Source organism: Marmota monax, unplaced genomic scaffold, assembly GCF_021218885.2.
Source record: "Marmota monax isolate L192 unplaced genomic scaffold, Marmota_monax_Labrador192_F-V1.1 WCK01_AAM20220418_F8-fsc00254, whole genome shotgun sequence".
Lineage (NCBI taxonomy): Eukaryota > Metazoa > Chordata > Mammalia > Rodentia > Sciuridae > Marmota > Marmota monax.
The window spans coordinates 1,639,530-1,657,553 of NW_026694584.1; the positions used below are offsets into that span (position 1 = coordinate 1,639,530).

The 18,024-nt window shown below is 51.7% G+C and overlaps 1 protein-coding gene across 3 annotated transcripts in view; it reads left to right on the top strand.

The window, feature by feature from the left end:
* Positions 1-18,024, top strand: part of Gnal (G protein subunit alpha L) — a 120,004-nt gene that overhangs the window by 29,159 nt on the left and 72,821 nt on the right. The window contains exons 1-5 of one of the 3 annotated variants that reach the window (XM_058571851.1): positions 3,195-3,270; positions 3,872-4,117; positions 4,396-4,468; positions 5,428-5,482; positions 5,631-5,750. In XM_058571851.1, coding sequence (XP_058427834.1) covers positions 3,976-4,117; positions 4,396-4,468; positions 5,428-5,482; positions 5,631-5,750 — 390 coding nt within the window. In that variant the 5' untranslated portion in view covers positions 3,195-3,270; positions 3,872-3,975. Of the gene's footprint in view, positions 1-3,194; positions 3,271-3,871; positions 4,118-4,395; positions 4,469-5,427; positions 5,483-5,630; positions 5,751-18,024 lie in introns of those variants that run through there. The other 2 variants (XM_046421418.2, XM_046421417.2) reach the window with 2 other exon arrangements.

Below are 18,024 nucleotides of genomic sequence, written 5' to 3' on the forward strand. Positions count from 1 at the left end.
ACTGTAGATGATGTTTCACTGACTTTGTGGCCGGTCATTTACCCTCTCACTCACCCCTCTGCTCCTTAAAGTGATGTTACCATGGTTCCTGTCTTTGGGGACTATTGCCAACACTGAATAAAGTTTTTCACGGACAGATGAAGCCCACTGCCACCCTGATAGATAGCTAGAGGCTGTTTTACAGGGCAGATATTCTCACTCTCTTGCTGATAAACAAATGCATGTTCCAGTAGAGTGTGTGTTTCATCAAATCTCCTTATCTACTCCTTCTTAAATACCAAACATTGTTGTCTTTAACCTTAATTTCTAAATGTGAACACATCAAAACCTATTGTTATATTCTCAGGGTAACTGAATATCAGTTTGTCTTAAAACAGTGGCTTCTGAGTTCTAACTGAATTATCCCTTCATAAGTTTTCACAGATTTTTTTGTTTCCCTTTCTCTAACAACATATAGAATTTTTGTCATTAAAAAAGAACCCATACTTTTACAAACTCTCTACCCCACACTATATTTTTTATGTATGTTTTCTCAGCTTCTGACTGCCCACCCCATTAGCCACGTTATCACCTGTACAGAGACATGCTAGCTCACTCACAGGTGTGGCACCCGTGCTAAGTACTCTTGGTTCACAAACTAGAACTTTAGCCTAGCTCAGGATGGAGTGTGACGCTGTGCATTTGTGTCTGCGTATGTCAAGAAGGGTTATCAACATGCTATGGAAACAGCCCAGGTGTCCATCAATGGATGAATGGATAAAGAAAATGTAGGATTTATATGCACAATGGAGTTTTATTCAGCCATAAAGAAAAATGAAATTATGTCATTTGCAAGAAAATGGATGGGGCTTGAGACCATCAAGTTAAGAGGAAAAAGCCAGACTTGGAAAGTCCAGGTCGTACATTTTCTCTCATGTGTGGAAGCTAAAGAAAAGGAGGAAGGGAAGAAAAGGAGGAAGGAAAGCCCATGATAATAACAAGAAGATCAGTGGAGCAGAGGAAGCTGATAGTGGGGGGGGGGGAAGAGGGGAGGCAAAGGGAAGGCACCAGGGATGAGGTGGGCCAGAGGATAGGGTTATACTGTATCATGTACAAATGTGTAACAGCAAAACCCACTGTTATGTGTAATTGTAATTAACCAATAAAAATTTTTAAAAGAAGAGTTATTTCATTTTTAAAGTATTATTTCCCATATAGTGAAACAATGGAGAACTATTTTACAAATTTAAAGTATGATCATGAGATTCCTTTAGTGAGAATCCGCACTTTGACCAGGAGCTATCTCTGGCTTTTGCGAACTCGTCATTCCACTGAACAAGGACCCAGAGAGCACCCATGACTCTGACGCTGAGGCAGGTACAGATGGGCAGACCCAGCCCAGCTGGCAGTGTCACAGCCAGTGGGGTTCGAGGGGGCAGTAGCAAGCCATCACCTGGGCCCAGTAAGAGCGCGAGAGGGTGCCTAACCCTGGCCATGAGGGAGGCGCCCATGCGAACTGAAGGATGGGTGTAAATAGGAGCTGGCTGAGAAGAGGGGCCACAGGTATTCCCCAGGAGGGAGTGGCTGGCCCATTGAACCACCTGCTCCGGACTGTGGAGTGTGGGGTGGGAGGGGGAGAAATGAGAGCTGAAGTTAGAGGTTTGGCAGGGCCATGCCGTGGGTTGTAGATGGTGGGCCCAGTGGCGTGGCTGGATGTGCACTGTCACTGTGACATCATTGTGCCAGGTGCACTGGATTCAGCCAGACAGGAGGACCCTGGTAGAAAGGGTCAGGATTCTGCTGAAATCCAAGGCTTCAGTGGAGGCAGATGAGTGAAGAGGACAGGACACCAGTTCAGGGCATAGGTCCAAAGGGACACAGTCACTTTGGGAGTTTGCAAGAAGAAAAAGGAGTCCTGCATGATGCCCCTGGTCCTGGAAATCAGGGTCCTTTATTCCAGAGAGAGCACAGAGGGAGAGGGCCCATCCAACACTGGGGGGGGGGGGCTCAGTCCAGGGTAAGTCTAACTGGAGATGCCTGAAGATCTCGGTGAGTTCAGGGACAGTGGCGGATGGCAGGGTGCACCAGGCTGCAGGTCTGATGCTGATGTCCTCAGAACTGGGCATATGGAGTCCATAGGATGCAGCCAGGCCCCAGGAACTTGGCTCAGGGAGTCAGAGCTCAAGTCCCCGCCAGGGGTGAGCAGAGGCCAAAGGGCAGCATGGGGAGCCAAAGGCAGGAGCTCCAGGAGGGGTCAGAGCTGGCTCCCCTGAAGAGGTCGAGGTCCTGGAAGCCCACTAAAGAGGATGTTTTTGGTGGAAGGCACAGGCCAAAGCCAGAGTGGCCAGGAAGCAGGAAATGCTGGCAGAGGCCCAGTGCAGGAGGAAAGCTGGTAGAACTGACCAGGTGCCAGAATGAGGTTTTGTTTGATTATAATGGGACGGAGCTTCATGTGTCTGCCTGCTTGAAGGAAACCAGAGTGTGGGAAGAGAGGCTGAGGAGAGGGAGAGCTGGAGGGTGCAGAGGACAGAAGCCCACCCCAGCCACGTGGAAAGTGCAAGGACTGGCAGGCCTGGCTTCTCCCTCAGGACAGAGGCCAGTGTGCGAAACTGCCGGCAGATGGTGTGGGTTTGGGGAGGCAGGGCCGGCGGGGGCTTAAACATCTGAGCAAAGACATGGATTTGGTGAGCAGTGCCCAGGTCCCGCTGGCCCCAAGGCAATCTGTCCACACACACAAGAGTGATCTTCAGGGCTGGATGCTGGTGTCCACGACTTTGGCCCAGTCGCGGCTTGTGGCTTTCGCCCTCCTGCCTCGCGAGTTCAACACTGCGAAAGTAAAGCTGCTGACCCCTTGCTGCCCGCCTTGCGGCGGAATGGAGAGCCCTGGACTTCAGTCACCCTTCAGGACAACAGGTGCCCTCTCTGCTCTGCGGCCACAATGCCGAATTCGACGCCACGGTGCCTTCTGAGAAGTAGTAGAGCTGTCCCCAACTGCAGAGGAGAAACCTGGGCTGGAGGTAAAGCGAGCGAGCAGGGAGGCGGCGGCGTGGGTGAGCGGAACAGTCTAGAAACTGCAGGGAACAAAGGCGGAGTGACTGGCGCTCCGAGACCCTCCTCCCTGATAGAATATGCATGATCCTGAGCGAGGCCTCGCCGCCCGCCCGGAGCGGGGAGGCGTCCAAGGGAGGCGGGGAGCGCGCGCCCAGACGCACTCTCGGGCGCGGGGTGCGAGACAGCCAGGCGGCCGCGGCCGGCGGAACGGGCTGCGGCTCGGGACCCACGCGGGCCAGTGTAAGCGTCCTGCCCTTCCTCCCGCTCCCGACCCCACCCGCGCCGCAGCCCCTCTCCTAGAGCCCTGGGGTCAGCGCCCGGCTGCCCGCCGAACCAACATCCTTTCCTTGCCCCTTCCCCTGTCCCCCACGGGGAGTGCAGACCCGGGAGGGGGCGCGTGTCCCAGGCTTTGAGCAGGTTGCGCCGGAAGGTGGCCACAGTCGCCCAGCGGGGACCAGGTGACGCACTCGGTCCCTCTGCTTTGCGCTCGGCCACCACACCAGCGGGGACCCGGCACCGGCCGAGCGCGCCGCCCCTGGAGGTCCCCCCTGGGCGGTACCGGACCAGGCGCTGAGCGCGGGCGCGGAGCCTTGGGGCGAGCCGAGGGCGCAGCGCCTCCCTGGCTGTCTCGCGCAGAGCCCGCCGCCCGCCGCCCGCGCCCCGGCTCCCTGCGTTGTGCGGTGCTTATCCGGCAGATTTTTAAGTCCCTTCAAAAAGCGTTTTCCTCCGCGCGTGTTGCTTGCGTCCTCCTGGTTGGGAGTTTGCGGTAGGCAGAGGGAGGGAGAAGAACCGCCCGTTGTGATCGGAAAACACCGGGAGACCAGACCATCTCTTTCTGCAGCGAGGAGAAAAGACGCCTTCGCAGGACCCACAACTACCTGCACCTCCCTCTTGCTCTCGGTGCGCCTTCCTACCTGTGCCTGACGTCCACCCAAGCGGGCAGGCATGGGCTGTCTGGGCAACAGCAAGACCGCAGAAGACCAGGGCGTCGATGAAAAGGAACGACGTGAGGCCAACAAAAAGATCGAGAAGCAGTTGCAGAAAGAGCGCTTGGCCTACAAAGCGACCCACCGCCTGCTGCTGCTGGGTAAGGTCGGAGGCTCGCGGCCGCTCCGCCCGGCGCGCCTGGCACCAGCGGAGCGCACGGCCGAGCTCCAGTCCAGGATAGCGGCGAGCACCGGGCGGGGCGGGCAGGAGCGGGAGGGGACCGAGACCCGACGCCGCCGACCGCGGCGAGCTCCTCCGCAGCAACCTGCGTGTCCGCGAAAATCCCCACGTAGGGGCAGGAAAATAATAGGGGTTAGCGGGGAGGGGTGGCCACGCGATGAGCGTACAGTTGACAGCATTCTTTTTGTTTGTTCCTAGGGGCTGGAGAGTCTGGGAAAAGCACTATCGTCAAACAGATGAGGATCCTGCACGTGAACGGATTTAATCCCGAGTAAGAAAGCCCAATTTCAGTTTTGCTACCGAATTGCATGCAGACTTTGTGACTTCTCTCCCAGCTCTCCCAACAATTCCTTTCTCTCAGCAGCTCCTTTGATGACCCAGGAGTCCTTTTGGCGGGGCGGGGTGGGGGGGAATAGAAATTCTGTTGTTGAACTTGCTTAATTTAGGCAAATCTTTCTTCTGGCAGTGCAGAGTTTAAAAAAAAATTGTTTAACAAAATATGATCTATTAGGTATTCTTGGGGTATTGATGTGCAATATTGGCACTGCTCTGAGCACTCAACCAATACATTGGTCCTTGGAGGGTGGGAGATTGCCTCCAGGACACCTGCCTATACCAGAAGTCCTGGGGTGACTGAGTTGTTACATAAAATGGCCTGGGTTTGATGTAACCCACACACATCCTTTCAAACACTTGAAATCACCTCTAGATGATTCATAATACCTGATATACATGTACATGTTATGTAAATAAATAATTGTTTAATAAATAATAACCGGGGAGTCTGTTGGGTGCAGATGTGGTTCTTTTCCCCTGTATTTTCTATATCTAGTCAGTTGACTCCACCTATGTGGAGTGCATATAAGGAGTCCAGCGGTATTTTAAGGTACACTTTTCTCTGTAGTCTCTCTTGCTCACATCTGTTTGTACACATGGGTAGATTTAAGTGTAGCCAAATCATTGCATTTACAAGCAGTGCTCATCACAATGTCGCCATGTTTTTGTGTGATCTGCATGCTTTAGTTATAAGACTGGGGCATTCAAGTTTGTTTAGAGTACAAATTAGAAAAGGGTTGTTTTCCTTTCCCTGGTAAAAACTTTACAGATGTTGTCCTGGGAGTCAATTCTGACCTCGAATTCTACCAATGCTGCATGAGGTGTAAAATCCCACTCATTGGATACCAATCAGTGCTGAGGGAGAATTAAATTAATAACTTTCTTCCAACATAGGGAGAAGAAACAGAAAATTCTGGACATCAGGAAAAATGTCAAAGATGCTATTGTGGTAAGAAATATTCTTAATGTTTGTTTACCAGAAAGATTAAGTAGTCTGTGCTCTAAAACTACACAAGTGGAGATTACATGTGTGAGATTATCACACGTGGAGCCCACATGTCACGTTTCTTTCTGTTTCTTTCTTCATCCCATGTTAGACAATCGTCTCAGCAATGAGTACTATAATACCTCCAGTCCCACTGGCCAACCCCGAAAACCAGTTTCGATCAGATTATATCAAGAGCATAGCGCCTATCACTGACTTTGAATATTCTCAGGTAAGTAAATCCTTCCAGAAATATTTTCAATAACTGTTTTTAATAGGATGGCTTGTTGAGAATCAGTGTTAATGCTCATTCATTATTAACTCTTCAAAATATAGCTCTATTAAATATTTCCTCTTTAAGAAAATATTCGTGTTTGTTAAAAGTATTAAAGACAGTAGGACCGTCACAAGTGCTTTCATGAATTTCATGGGAAGACAGCATGCCTTTAGGAAATCTTGGTTGAGCTTTTTCCTGTATTCTTTAAAATGAACAATTAAGCAACATCCTAGATCTCAACAGCAGAGATTACATTAGTAGAGAAGAATACTGATGGTACGCAATCACCTCCCTGGAGTAACAGAAAGGGCAGAGTCCTGCGGACTCTCAGAGGGCACTGTCCTGCGGACTCTCAGAGGGCACTGTCCGACTCCCCCACACCAGGCAGAGCGCGTGCACAGGTGTGCTGCATCCAGTTAAACCCTCCGCAGGCTGCCTTCCTCATCACTACTTGGCAGTTGGTTTGTGCAGAGGGGAGTTTTCAGTATTAGTGGCCTCTTGTTTGGTGGATTCACATTTCTTAAAAATATTGCCAGTTGGAAATTCCATGAAGCAGATTTTAAAGGAAAAATATTCAGTTCCTCAGAAAGCCATTTTTGCTACAGTTGCACCAAAAGAGCCTGTATGTGTGTGTGTGTGTGTGTGAGAGAGAGAGAGAGAGAGAGAGAGAGAGAGAGAGAGAGAGAGATATCAGTGAAAGTACATTAGCATTTTTGTGGCCTGGCTTGGTGGTTTGGAGACAGCCTTCATTCTTGGAATCCTATCTTCAAGGACAGCTTGTGTAGACACCAGTTTGTGAGTGGAGGGGCTCCGTCCACCCTGGCTGCAGGGCCGGGCACCCCCACTGGCCCACACCCTCTTAGCAAGGCTCTGTTGTCCGCACCCTCTGTATTGGTACGAGGAATAACAACTACGTTCTTATTTGCATCCTCTATTGTGATTTTTTTGCTTCTGACAAGCACCCCAACTTAGCCTGTGACACCACCAGAATTTTTGAAAAGAAGTTTGGGGTGGTACCCAGGCAGAGGAAGGGACTGGGCATCTGGCACAGGGGCACACTGTTCTTCTAAAATTGTCTTTACTTGGATGGCAGAGAAGGGTTGAAGGGAAGGTGGGGCCAGAGAGGCCAGGGCCACACGTCAGCCACACCAGGAGCCCCCTTGTACCAGCCAGAGCGTGCTGGTGACCTCCTAGGTCTCTGTGGCATTTTGCATGTAGGAGAAATCACCCAAAACGGTGGGGTCTAGTTTGGAAGCAGCAGTGGTGTCCCCTAGACATTTACAGACCACATGTGAACATGGACATCAGTTCTGCTGTGTCTGCTCAGGAAAGAAAGTCATCTCTCCACGTGTCAATAGGTCAAGACGCATCAATCAGTTCCACACCATTTTCTCCTCATGACGCACTCACAGAGAAGGGAGCCTTTATTCAATCTATTCAGAAACTGTCGGTATTATCCAAGGAATCCATTTGATTCATGAACGTGGTCTCTAAGTTAAATTATATTTAGTTTAAATAAAAATATTCAAAACTTGAGGAACCATTTCCTTTGAATGCATGTACTTTCACATTTGTTTTTTAAGGTTACTTAAAATTGGTGATCAGAAACCATAATTAACTCTCAAAAAAAATAAAAGAGAACTGGGCAGTAGCAGAGACAAAAGTAATGTAATCCTCTTTTAGAGATGATGCTCTTCTCCAGGGTGACTCCAGTCCTGTTGTAATGCTGACATTCTGCCGTCTGTCTACTCCTGTCAAATGAGAGTATGTTTTATTTACAACTTAGACTTACACAAATAAGGAAGTTAATATCAAATATATAGTGTTCCTTCTGAAAATGTTATTTTTATTTTATGATGCATGCACATGATTTCCAGGAACATGTATCCATTTTTCCCAGAGTGCCTGGAAATAGTCACACTACTTATTTTATTGGATCATAAGTTTCTAGGTTCTCACCTTTGGCTCTAGCTGTGCTGGGGACAAACCCAGGGCCTCCCATGCCTGGCAAGGGGGCTCCCTCTTGAACCACATCTCCAACCCCAGTAAAATAACTTTTGAACCAAATGTACTCTATTACCAGAAATCAATTTTGGGAACTGGGCCAGTAGCTCAGTGATAGAGCTCGCGCCTAGCATGCGTAATCCCTGGATTCCATCCCCAGGCCCCCAAACAGAACAAATCAAATTTCTGAGTTCTTCAAGTTCAGCAGGAGAAATTAGAAGAATAACTTATTTAGAAATACAGGTGGGTTCCGCTTTGTTCTACTGCCTTTTCTTTGAATTCACTTGAACTCTGAAACTTCAGGGGTGATGGAAGGAAGGGAAATGTGGCCCTGCCTAGAAGCCAGGACCACTATAGGCAGGGTAGAGCTAGAGGCCAGGTCTTGGCCTCCTGGGCCAGGTGCTGAGCACGTGCTGGGCAATGGGCTTCAGGAGGCCACTGTGTTTGGTCCAGATCACGCTGGCCATGGGGGAGGGGTCTGGAAGGAGGCAAGCTCTGGCGGCCACTTAGAGGCTGAGGTAGCATTCCAGATGCCAGGTGATAGGGTGACTTGGTGTGAGCTGGTGACCATGGACACCCAGAGAAGTGGCCCTAGTTAGGATTCACTGTGGAAATGGAGCCACTCAGACTGGCTGATGTTTGGACGTGGTTTGGGAGGGAGATGGAGAAATCAACAAGGCCAGGGGTTTGGCCTGAATTTCCCGTAGATGGTAGAAAGAGGGTGGGCAGAGTCGGGTGTGAGGAGGTGCCGCGAATTCTCCTGGTGGGTTGGAGACGCTGTTCATACTTGTCCTGCGGATGGGGTGGAAAGCCTGGTTTGCGGGTTTGGAGCCCAGGGTGGAAGAGGCTGAGGACCTTCAGACCAGGGATGTTCTGGTGAGGTGGTCGTTGAGGAAGATTCAGGAGCCGACGGGGAGAGAGCCAGAGGTCGAGGGACAGCAGCTGGGCCAGTGCAGGGCTGAGGGCTCAACTGGGCCTTGGGGTAACATGGCTTTGGCAGCTTGAGGTCCCCAGTGCCCTTGCCCTGGGCTGGCAAGTGTTAAGGAGAGGGTGCCGCCTGGGACCCTGGAGCCGCAGGGCAGACAGGCTTTCCAAAGGTCCTCCTGTGACGGGAAGCTGAGAAGCAGGGCAGTAAGTCCAAGGGCAGCAGAGGCCAGGGAGGGCTTCTCTTGAGATGAAAGATCTAGAAGCAGCTGAATGCACACGGCCTGAATTGTCTGGTGAAGCAGGAGAAAGTGGCAGTACAGGCGGAGAATGGCTGTTGACAGGGCAGAAGGACAGACTACCTGCCACTGGACAGGAGGGAGCGCAGAGCAGCAGGCGCAGGCCAGGTGAGGCTTCAGATTTGGTGGCACAGAGTTTGCTAAAGCAAACTGGCGACTTAGGTGAAGATGACTGTCTCGTGTGGGAATCATCCAGAGCCAACCCACCTGCCATTTGTGGTTTTGTTTGAGCTCAGTGGACAATGACAGTTGAGCCCTTTTGACCTCAAGCCCCAGGACACAGTTATTCCCTTCACCAGCCAACAGTGTAAACAGGGAGTTCTTGCAGACATGAGAAGCAAACGATCCAGCTGTCCTCGAAGCCAGCAAGAGGCTCACTGCTGGATACTGTGGAATTCTGGGGACAAGCCCAGCACAATGTGTTGGATTTGAATTTCAAATAAAAATAAATGAAAAAGCGCTTTGCAGCATGTAAATCCAAAGGGAAAGGGAAGGTGCTGGTCCAAGGTGACTCATCCAGCCCCCGTTGCCTGGGATAGTGTTTTCCCCATCAGTGTGTCCAGACTTGAGATCACCCTGGCTGGGCACTGACTCTCCCCAAGACCCCTTCCCTGGCTGGCCCCAGGTCTTTGCAACCCAGTTTTGGATCCCACCTGATGCATATACACAGGGAGGGAGGGGAGATGAATAGGCTGTAGTAACTATCACAAGAGATCGGAGATCAATGGGTCGATTATTAATAGGAAAATGTCATAGTTGCTCCAAGTCCCCAAAAAGCCTTTGGTGTGGAACTAAGCAAAATCACTGCTGAGAAAAACTGAAGTGCTTATTTGTTAATTTTTCTTCTTCAAATGTGATATTGTATTGGCTCTTTTAAAATTATGTTTCATTAAATTTTTAAGGGGAAGAGAATAAATGAGTCTTAATAAGAAATGCAAAAGCAGTCTCACCTTGTGGCGCACGCCTGTCATCCCAGTGGCTGGGGAGGCTGAGGCAGGAGAATCACAAGTTTAAGGCCAGCCTCAGCAACTTTACAAAGTCCTAAGCAACTTAATGAAACACTGTCTCAAAATTAAAAAATAAAAGGGAAGTGGAGCTAGGGACATGGCTCATTGGTGAAGTGACTCTGGGTTCAGTTCTAGTATTGCCCCCCACAAAATGTAGTTCTATCTGGCAGTCGATGACCCATCGTTACCACTGGATGGCTTCTAAGTTAAAAATCCAGAGAGCTAGCTCGTCAGTGGTGCTCAGCTGAGCTAATGTGTGAGTGCTCAGTTAAAGTAGAGACAGAGGACCCCCCAGGGACTGGGGCAAGGTCTGGCGAACCAGGCTGGCCAGTATGGGTCTCAGCTCTACTGTCTCTGGGGGCATGACCTCTTAGCTACGCTCGCCCATGTGCTCTGCCTTGTGGCGAGTGAGTGTAGAATTTCTAGAACACACGGCAGTCATCCAGCTTAGGGGCTTTCCTTGCTGTTTCTGTTTGTCTGAGTCAATCAGCCAATTTGAAGCCACTGTGTAAATCGGGTAAGAGTGCGTGCCTCCGTGGGAGCCCAGGTCCCCAGCACCGTCCTCCAGTGGTGCTCCCCTGGACCTTCCTCCCAGGCCCCCCCACTCAGCCAGGCACTGCTGGGAGATGCAGGCTTTCTGTGTCAGCTCCCCGAAGAACAGCTGGGGACCAGGCCCCCACCCCCCACCCTCAGCTGGCACTGGAATTTGCATCTCATGTCTAGGTACACTGAAAATGTCACCAAAGGCCTGTTGCTCACTGAGGACCTGTGGGCATGATATGCCAGGGTGGGCTGGCTAGAGTGTCGGAGGCAAATGAATTCAAAATGATGTTGAAATCCATGTCCAGACAGCCACCCTCTTCTGGCCCTGGGAACCTGGAGTGTGCGGCTCAGGGGTAGAGCACTGGTGTGCGTGAGGTCCCGGGATCCTTCCCTAGCCCCGGGAGCAGGACAGACAGAGAAGAAGCCTCAGAGCAGGGTCCCAGGCCGGGAAGCCCGGGGCTGCTTTCCACAGGGAGCTGAAATGCTTGAGGAGTTTCACGTATGGCGTGAAGAATAGGTGTCGTCTTAGATGTTCTCAGTGTGGCTAGAAGTGAGGGTGGCTCCTCTGGAGGCCTGACTGTCTGCCACAGCAGGAGCCATGGGGTGGAAGGGACTGGGCTGCTTGTGTGGGCCCAAGGCTGGGGCAGGGCCAGTCAGGTGCAGGAGAGGGACAGGTGTTGAAGGACATCCCTCTGGGATCTCTGGCAGGATGGCGGCCAGGTCTGGAGGGGAGACTCAGGAGCCAGCCTGGCTGCCCTCCGAGTCCAGCCCTGCCCCGTGCTTGCCGTGACCTGGGCGGGTTGCTCACTGCTTGTCTGCTCTGCATGGTTCAGCAGCAGTGATCACAAGGCCGACCGCACGCGGCTGTCAGGGGTGACGATCTGGGGCGGTGGCTGGTCCCCAGGAGCAGCAGCTTCCACATGAGCTGCCTGCTGTGCCTGAGAAGGAGCATGGGCGGCAGGCAGCTGGGTGCAGCCCAGCCACCGCAGGTCAGGGGCCCTGTGTTCTCCTCCCGTATCAGCTCGGCCCCAAACCTCCTGAGCTCCTCCCATCCCATGCGCCCTGAGATCCTGGTGGTCTAAACACCCACCCAGTCCCTGACCCATCCCCTCTGGATCGCAGGCAGAGCCCTCTGAGCCCCTGCCACAGACCAGCACTGTCCCTACCACCTTACAGCGTCCTGGGGCGGTGGCCCTGGGGACAGCGCTGGCCCCATGCTTGGAATCCTAACCTTTGCCTCCCTTCAGAGGTCAGGTTTCTGTGTGAGAGTCCTCCAGACACCCCACTGAATGATATGCCTGGACCTTGCTTCCTGTCTGCTCTGTCACTAGAGCGTCCCAGGGACCCCCACCCACTTCTCTATCTTGCTTTCAGTCAGACTTTCTTAAACCGACTTATTCGTCCTCGGTTCCCACCTGGGGCCTGCCGGGTTCTGTGATGGGCCCCGGGCTCCCACGGTGCACTGGACCTGTGCTGGCTCTGCTGGGCCTCGTCCACCTTTCACCTTGTTCTGGGGCTACAGGGTCTGCCCAGCTTTGCTTCGGGTCCTGACAAGTGCTTAGCTAATCCGACCGGGTGCTCACCCCAAAGTGCTTTGTGCTACCTGAAGAGAGAAAGGTGAGAGGTGTCTGGAATTGACCGCCCAGGGGAGTTAACACTAAAATAAGACCAGCTTTCAAGCGACAGGCATTTCCTCAGGAAAGTAGTCAGCATTTGGAATTTTTGTAAATGAGATATTCTGAATATCCTAGGTGTCTCCATCGGTTTTTTAAATGTCCCCAAAAAGATCCTTTTAAATGAGCCATTTCGTTAAGCTAGAGCTGCTTTCTCTAATCTGCACCTATGATAGCCTCTCTCTCTTCTGGAATTTGCTAGAAGGGCCACCTGCCTGTCAGATTCAGGCCATGTTGAGTCCATAGAGAATTCTAGAAGTCACACTTTGAAACTGAAACTGGTGTGTGTTGAGGAGACTGGGAATGAGGTCCTTGTCGTGTGATGTCCTGGCTGAGGATAGGAACAAGGAGGTAGGACTTGGGAACATCTGCTGGTTTCCCGGGATGTCCATGGAGCACCCTGGCCTGGGCCAGGATGGAGTGGGACTTCCCTGGCTCTTCCCAGGGGACTCTGTAAGCAGCGGTCTTCTGAGGGCTGGCCTTGAGGTCCCTGGGCTCTGACTACGGATGCCGGGTGTGAAGGGATCTGTACTGGAGGTGGCATGGACTGAGCCTGCTCCTTTGCCAAGCACAGGGAGGTGCATAAGGAGCAGCACTTTTCTCAGGCTGGAGGGGATTCAGGCTTGACAGGGAGGTGGTGCCGTTCCATGATGCTGCGCTCAGAGCGAACCTCTGGGAGCACACGAGGACCCCACCAGCTGGCTCGTGCTGAACAAGAGCCCCTGCAGGGCCAAGGGTCAGGTGCGAAGGTGGGCAGAGACAAGCACGGGCACCAGAGGCAGGGGACAGCTTGGCGACCTGCAGGCAGCAGCTCAGACAGGCACCCACACCTGGGCATCAGGTTGGGTGGGGCCATGCAACGTGGCAGGGGCTGGGCCCCTTCTCCTCTCGGGTGCAGAGACCCTGTCAGTCACAGGTTTCCCTCAAGGCAGGGACCGAGAGCTGGTTGCCTTTGGGACAGTCTCTCCTATATTCACAGCGAGGCTGCGGAGGGACAGTATGCTGGAGCTGGTCTCGATGGGGCTCGGGCATCTCCTCTGCTGGAGCCCTATCTCCAGGCCACAGGTCCATGAGGAATGCTGGGGGGACCCCAGGAGCATTTTTATGGTCATTATCTTTCTTACTTTGCATATCCTGTATGCTAATAAGGAACTCTTATAGCAGAATATTGAAGTTAGATGTGTCAAGCGTATTAGAGCTCCATAAGATGCTTTTTTAAAAGTCCATTTTTTAAAATACTGTCATAAGGGGTCTTCCTGATAAACTCTTTTTATTTTGCAATAATTTTGAAATTACTCCCAAAATGTAGAAAAAATAGTCCAGCAAACTCCAGTCCGTCCTTGCTTCCCCGGGTGGGCGGGTGCTTCCTCACTCTCTGCTCTAAGGCACATTCCCACAGACACCTGAGAGGTGGCGCACACCCCCCTTCCCCCCCCCCCCCCCCGCATGGCAGTGTGTGTCCCCAGAACAAGGTCATCCACTTGTGTAACCACAGCTCAGCAATCAGTAATTATCAGCTACCGGCTGTTATCTTGCCAGTAATCCCATCCAGGATGGAGCAGGACCTCCGATCTCTACCTCTTCCTGTCCTGACCAGGATGTGGCAGGTCCTGGTCAGAGCCCTGGCTGAGGGCTCCCGATGTTTTCTGGTGACCAGGTTGGGTTTTGTGTTTGGCAAGAAGGACGCTTGAGGGATCTCCATTCCTTCTCAGAGTGGCTGTGAAATTAACTCTGCACATGGAGCTGAGGTGGGGTCGTCCCTGCAAGGGGCCCCTGATCCCAGGGTCATTCCTAAGTAAATATAGGAATGTCTTTGGGGACAGAATAAATGCCCTGTTCTTACCCTAGCGCTCATGTGCTGGTTTTAGCACACTAGTGAATCTGAACCACATTGAACACGTAGAGGGGATGCTCTTGCCCTCTGGTCCTCCTTCTGTGGACTCTGTGAATCCTGCAGGGGACGTGAGGCAAAGGGCCCAGGCTGCTGCTTTCCATGTGCCGAGGAGACCCGCCTGATGCTGGCAGCGTCCCACCATGATGCCAGGAGCTGAGCCTTGTGGCTTTTATCTAAAGGGCTCGTGCTTACAGGGGTCCAATTGAAATCAGAGTAACTAAGGCAGTACTCTTGCAATCCCTGGGATTGTGTGACGTTGTACCAGAGATTCTCCATCCCAGGCTCCCCGGGGTTACGAGCCCTAGAGCCAGTAGTGTGACTTGCCTTCGCCTCTAAGGACACCTGCTGTTTGTGGAACAGGACAGGAAGATACTTTAGCATGAGTGCCTTTTATCCCTTTCATTGCTGGCCTTATGTAACTCTGAGAGAAAATATTTTGAACTGTTGAGCTGTCTCTTGGGAAATGGCAGAAGGGGCAGGAAGCAGGCGACGTGAGTCAGCCCGGGTGGCACAAGAGCGCAGAGGTGTCGAGGGGCTGGGGAGCCCTGGAAGGTCTGCACAGGGCTCCAACTGTCCCGAGGATGCCCTCCATGAAGGCATGGGGTCTCTTCACCTCTTAAAATAATTCCTGGCACTTGCTATGCCATGTAAATGCATGCAATTCAATCAGTTTTCACATAACATCCTTGCCACGGAAGGAATTTCCATTTTAAAATCATGTCTGTATGTGTTGGAATAGGAAATATCAGTGTGGGCATAAAAGCCAAAAACAGGAAAGAAGATGGAACGAAGAGGGTCTCTCCTGCTGCTCACCCCCAGGTCCTCACCTGAGGCAGCCGGTGAGACATGCAGCAGCTGAGTGTTCGGCACAACAGCAGTTAGAGCACCCCAGCCATCTTCTTCACACACACACATGCACACGGTCACACAGATGCACACACACATGCACACATATGCACACACACAGAGACACACACTGACACACAGACACACATGCATGCACACACACATGCACACATGCACTAACAGAGACACATGCACACACATGCACACACTCACACAGACATACACACTGACACACAAACACACATGCATGCACACACATGTGCACTCACACACGCACACACATGCACCAACAGACACACACGCACACATGTACACATATGCACACACACCCTGACACACACGTGTGTGCACATACTAACACAGAGACACACATACACATGTACACACACTGATGCACACATGCAGCATGCACATGCACACACCCACACATGCACACATGCACACACATCCTGACACAGACACACATGCACACACATGCCGACACACATACACACATGCATGCATATACACATACGCACACACGTACACACACAACACATACACACACATGCACACACAACACATACACATATGCACACGCATGCTGACACACAAACACACATGCACACATACAGACACACACACCAACACAGACACACGCACACACACATGCACACACATACCAACACAGAGAGACATGCACATGTACACATATACACAGACACTCATGCACATGCACACACACACACAGCTTTTTGTGTGAGGTGCTGGGGAAGGAACCCACCAGCCCTTTACATATTTTTATCTTCTAATGAAGATCGTGTATTGTGAACTGTAATCACAGTTAACCTCATTAGTGAAGAAATATCTGTACAGAATTGCTATGTTTTTTACATAAAATCTAACCTTACAGTGAGTCGTATGGGACTGTGGGGCCTGAGACAAATGCCAGAACACGTGGTCCTGGAAACGCAGGAAAATCCAACTGGGCATCCCCCATGTTCCTGTTCTGAAGTGTCCAGCTGCCGGCTTCCTCCCCAGAGGAACCCCGTGGTTAGCAGAAGGACATTGGGAGCAGCCGACCTCTGGGTCCCATGTGGTGGTCACTGGCCCGGGATAATGGCCGGCAGGTCTTGGGACGTGTCTCCAACCTGCTCAGGTCCTTGCAGGGGTCCTCCTCCTCCCAGGAGCTGCCATTCAGGCCGAAGCTCTCCATCTAGAGTCTTCTGCCCACCTGTGTCTATTTCTGTCTCAGCCAGTTTGAAACTTCTGCCCAAGAAAGAACCCCTGGCTTCCTTTCTGTCCACATCTGCCCCTCTGTGCCCCTGCACTCTCTCCTCCTTCCTACTAGGTCTTCTCCCACCTCCTCAAACCTGGCTGGACGCGGTGGCCACACCTGTAGAACCTGGGACTCAGGAGGCTGAGGCAGGAGCATCTCAAAGCCAGCCTCAGCTACTTAGCGAGACTCTGTCTCAAACTAAAATAAGAAGGGCTGGGGTGCAGCTCAGTGGTCAGCACTGGCCTGGCATGTGCCAGCCCTGGGCTCAGTCCCCAGTGCTACACACCCCTCTGCCCTGCCTGCTGCTTTTCTCCCTCTTCCTGATCAACTCAGATTCCCAGAACCACAGTCTGCAAGCGTGTGGTTGTCCTTATCCGCACGTTGATCTGCCCGAGGCCAGAACGACAATCTCGACCACCTGGTAACTAGTCAGTCAATGTCGAGTGATAACTCAGAACAGGTTAGTTGCCTGCTTTTTAATTCTCTCCATTTACCAAGGCTGGGCTTATTTAGAAAGCAGATTTGTGTGGCATACTTTGAAATATTTCTTTTTCGGTGCCTACCCTTTCATTCTTGAAGCTCACGGTGTGGTTAGTCACGTTGGGTTTGTCACTTAGTGCACCCTGATCAGGGGCAGGACTCACCTTCCCCTTGCTTGGCGTGGCATTTGGCATACATTTGTGCTCAGTAAGTGGGTGCTGAAACCAAGTATGGGCCACCCACTCATGCTCCATCGGCACTCAGAACATGGGTCTCACAGAGGAGGCCACCGTATGCCCTCGAGGCTCGGGAAGCTCCGGCCTGATGGAGAGACACGCGTGTGTGATACCTCACATGTAGCACAGATAAAGGAGCAGGACTCAGCACGGACATCAGCGTGCAGATCAGGGCCCTGGAGCAGATGAGCTCACTCGGCAGCACTTGAGGTGGTGGGACTTCCTGGCTGAGGGACAGTCTCACTCAAGGTTGTGGAGGAAGGACACCGCCTCTGCCCGGGCCCAAGGTGGGCGTTGGGGGCAGAGACAGAGAGATGGGCCAGGACTGCCAAGGAGAGGGACACGCTTCCTGTTTTTAAATGTGGCACCTTGTAGGTAAGCACCTTCCCTAATCTTGCTTATTCTTGCCACTTATTCACATACACACATGCCCACATGTGCACACACATACACATGGGCCTGAATCATGCACAAAGCATTACCTGCATTTCGAACATTGCTTTGAAAATATTACCCAGACACAACAGCCAGCTCCGTGACTGTTCTTCAAGAATGTCTAAAAAGAATGAAAGATCTCTTCATAGCAAAAACATTTAGAGTTGGCTCTAAACCCCAAAACAGGAAATACACATCTCCTCTTGATTTCCCACTCTCCCACCACCAGATGAGAATGGCGGGAGCTTTAGCAGCCATAGTTTAACTGTTTCTAGAGCCGTCTGTGCAGTCTCTAATGAGAAGAATTTAACTGGTATGTTTGTAGACAAATGAAAACTGTCACTTGAGTTTTCATTTTTATCGAAAACCACATTCAGGGCTTTGTGACGTTGCAGTCAGGTTGTGTTTGTGCCTGCTGGTCAAGGTGTGGCAGCACCAACAGATGCCTTCTCTGGAGCCCACCAGCGGCCCCCGTCCTCCCTCAGGCCTCTGCCCCTCACTGTCTGAATGTGGTGCCACTTTACGGGATGACTTTCCACCTCGGAGTGTTCTGCTTCAAACTCCCCATGGATTGTTTTATCAGCCCCAAGCTGTGGTCTCTTTATGGTTTCCAGTTGACTTCCCCAGAAA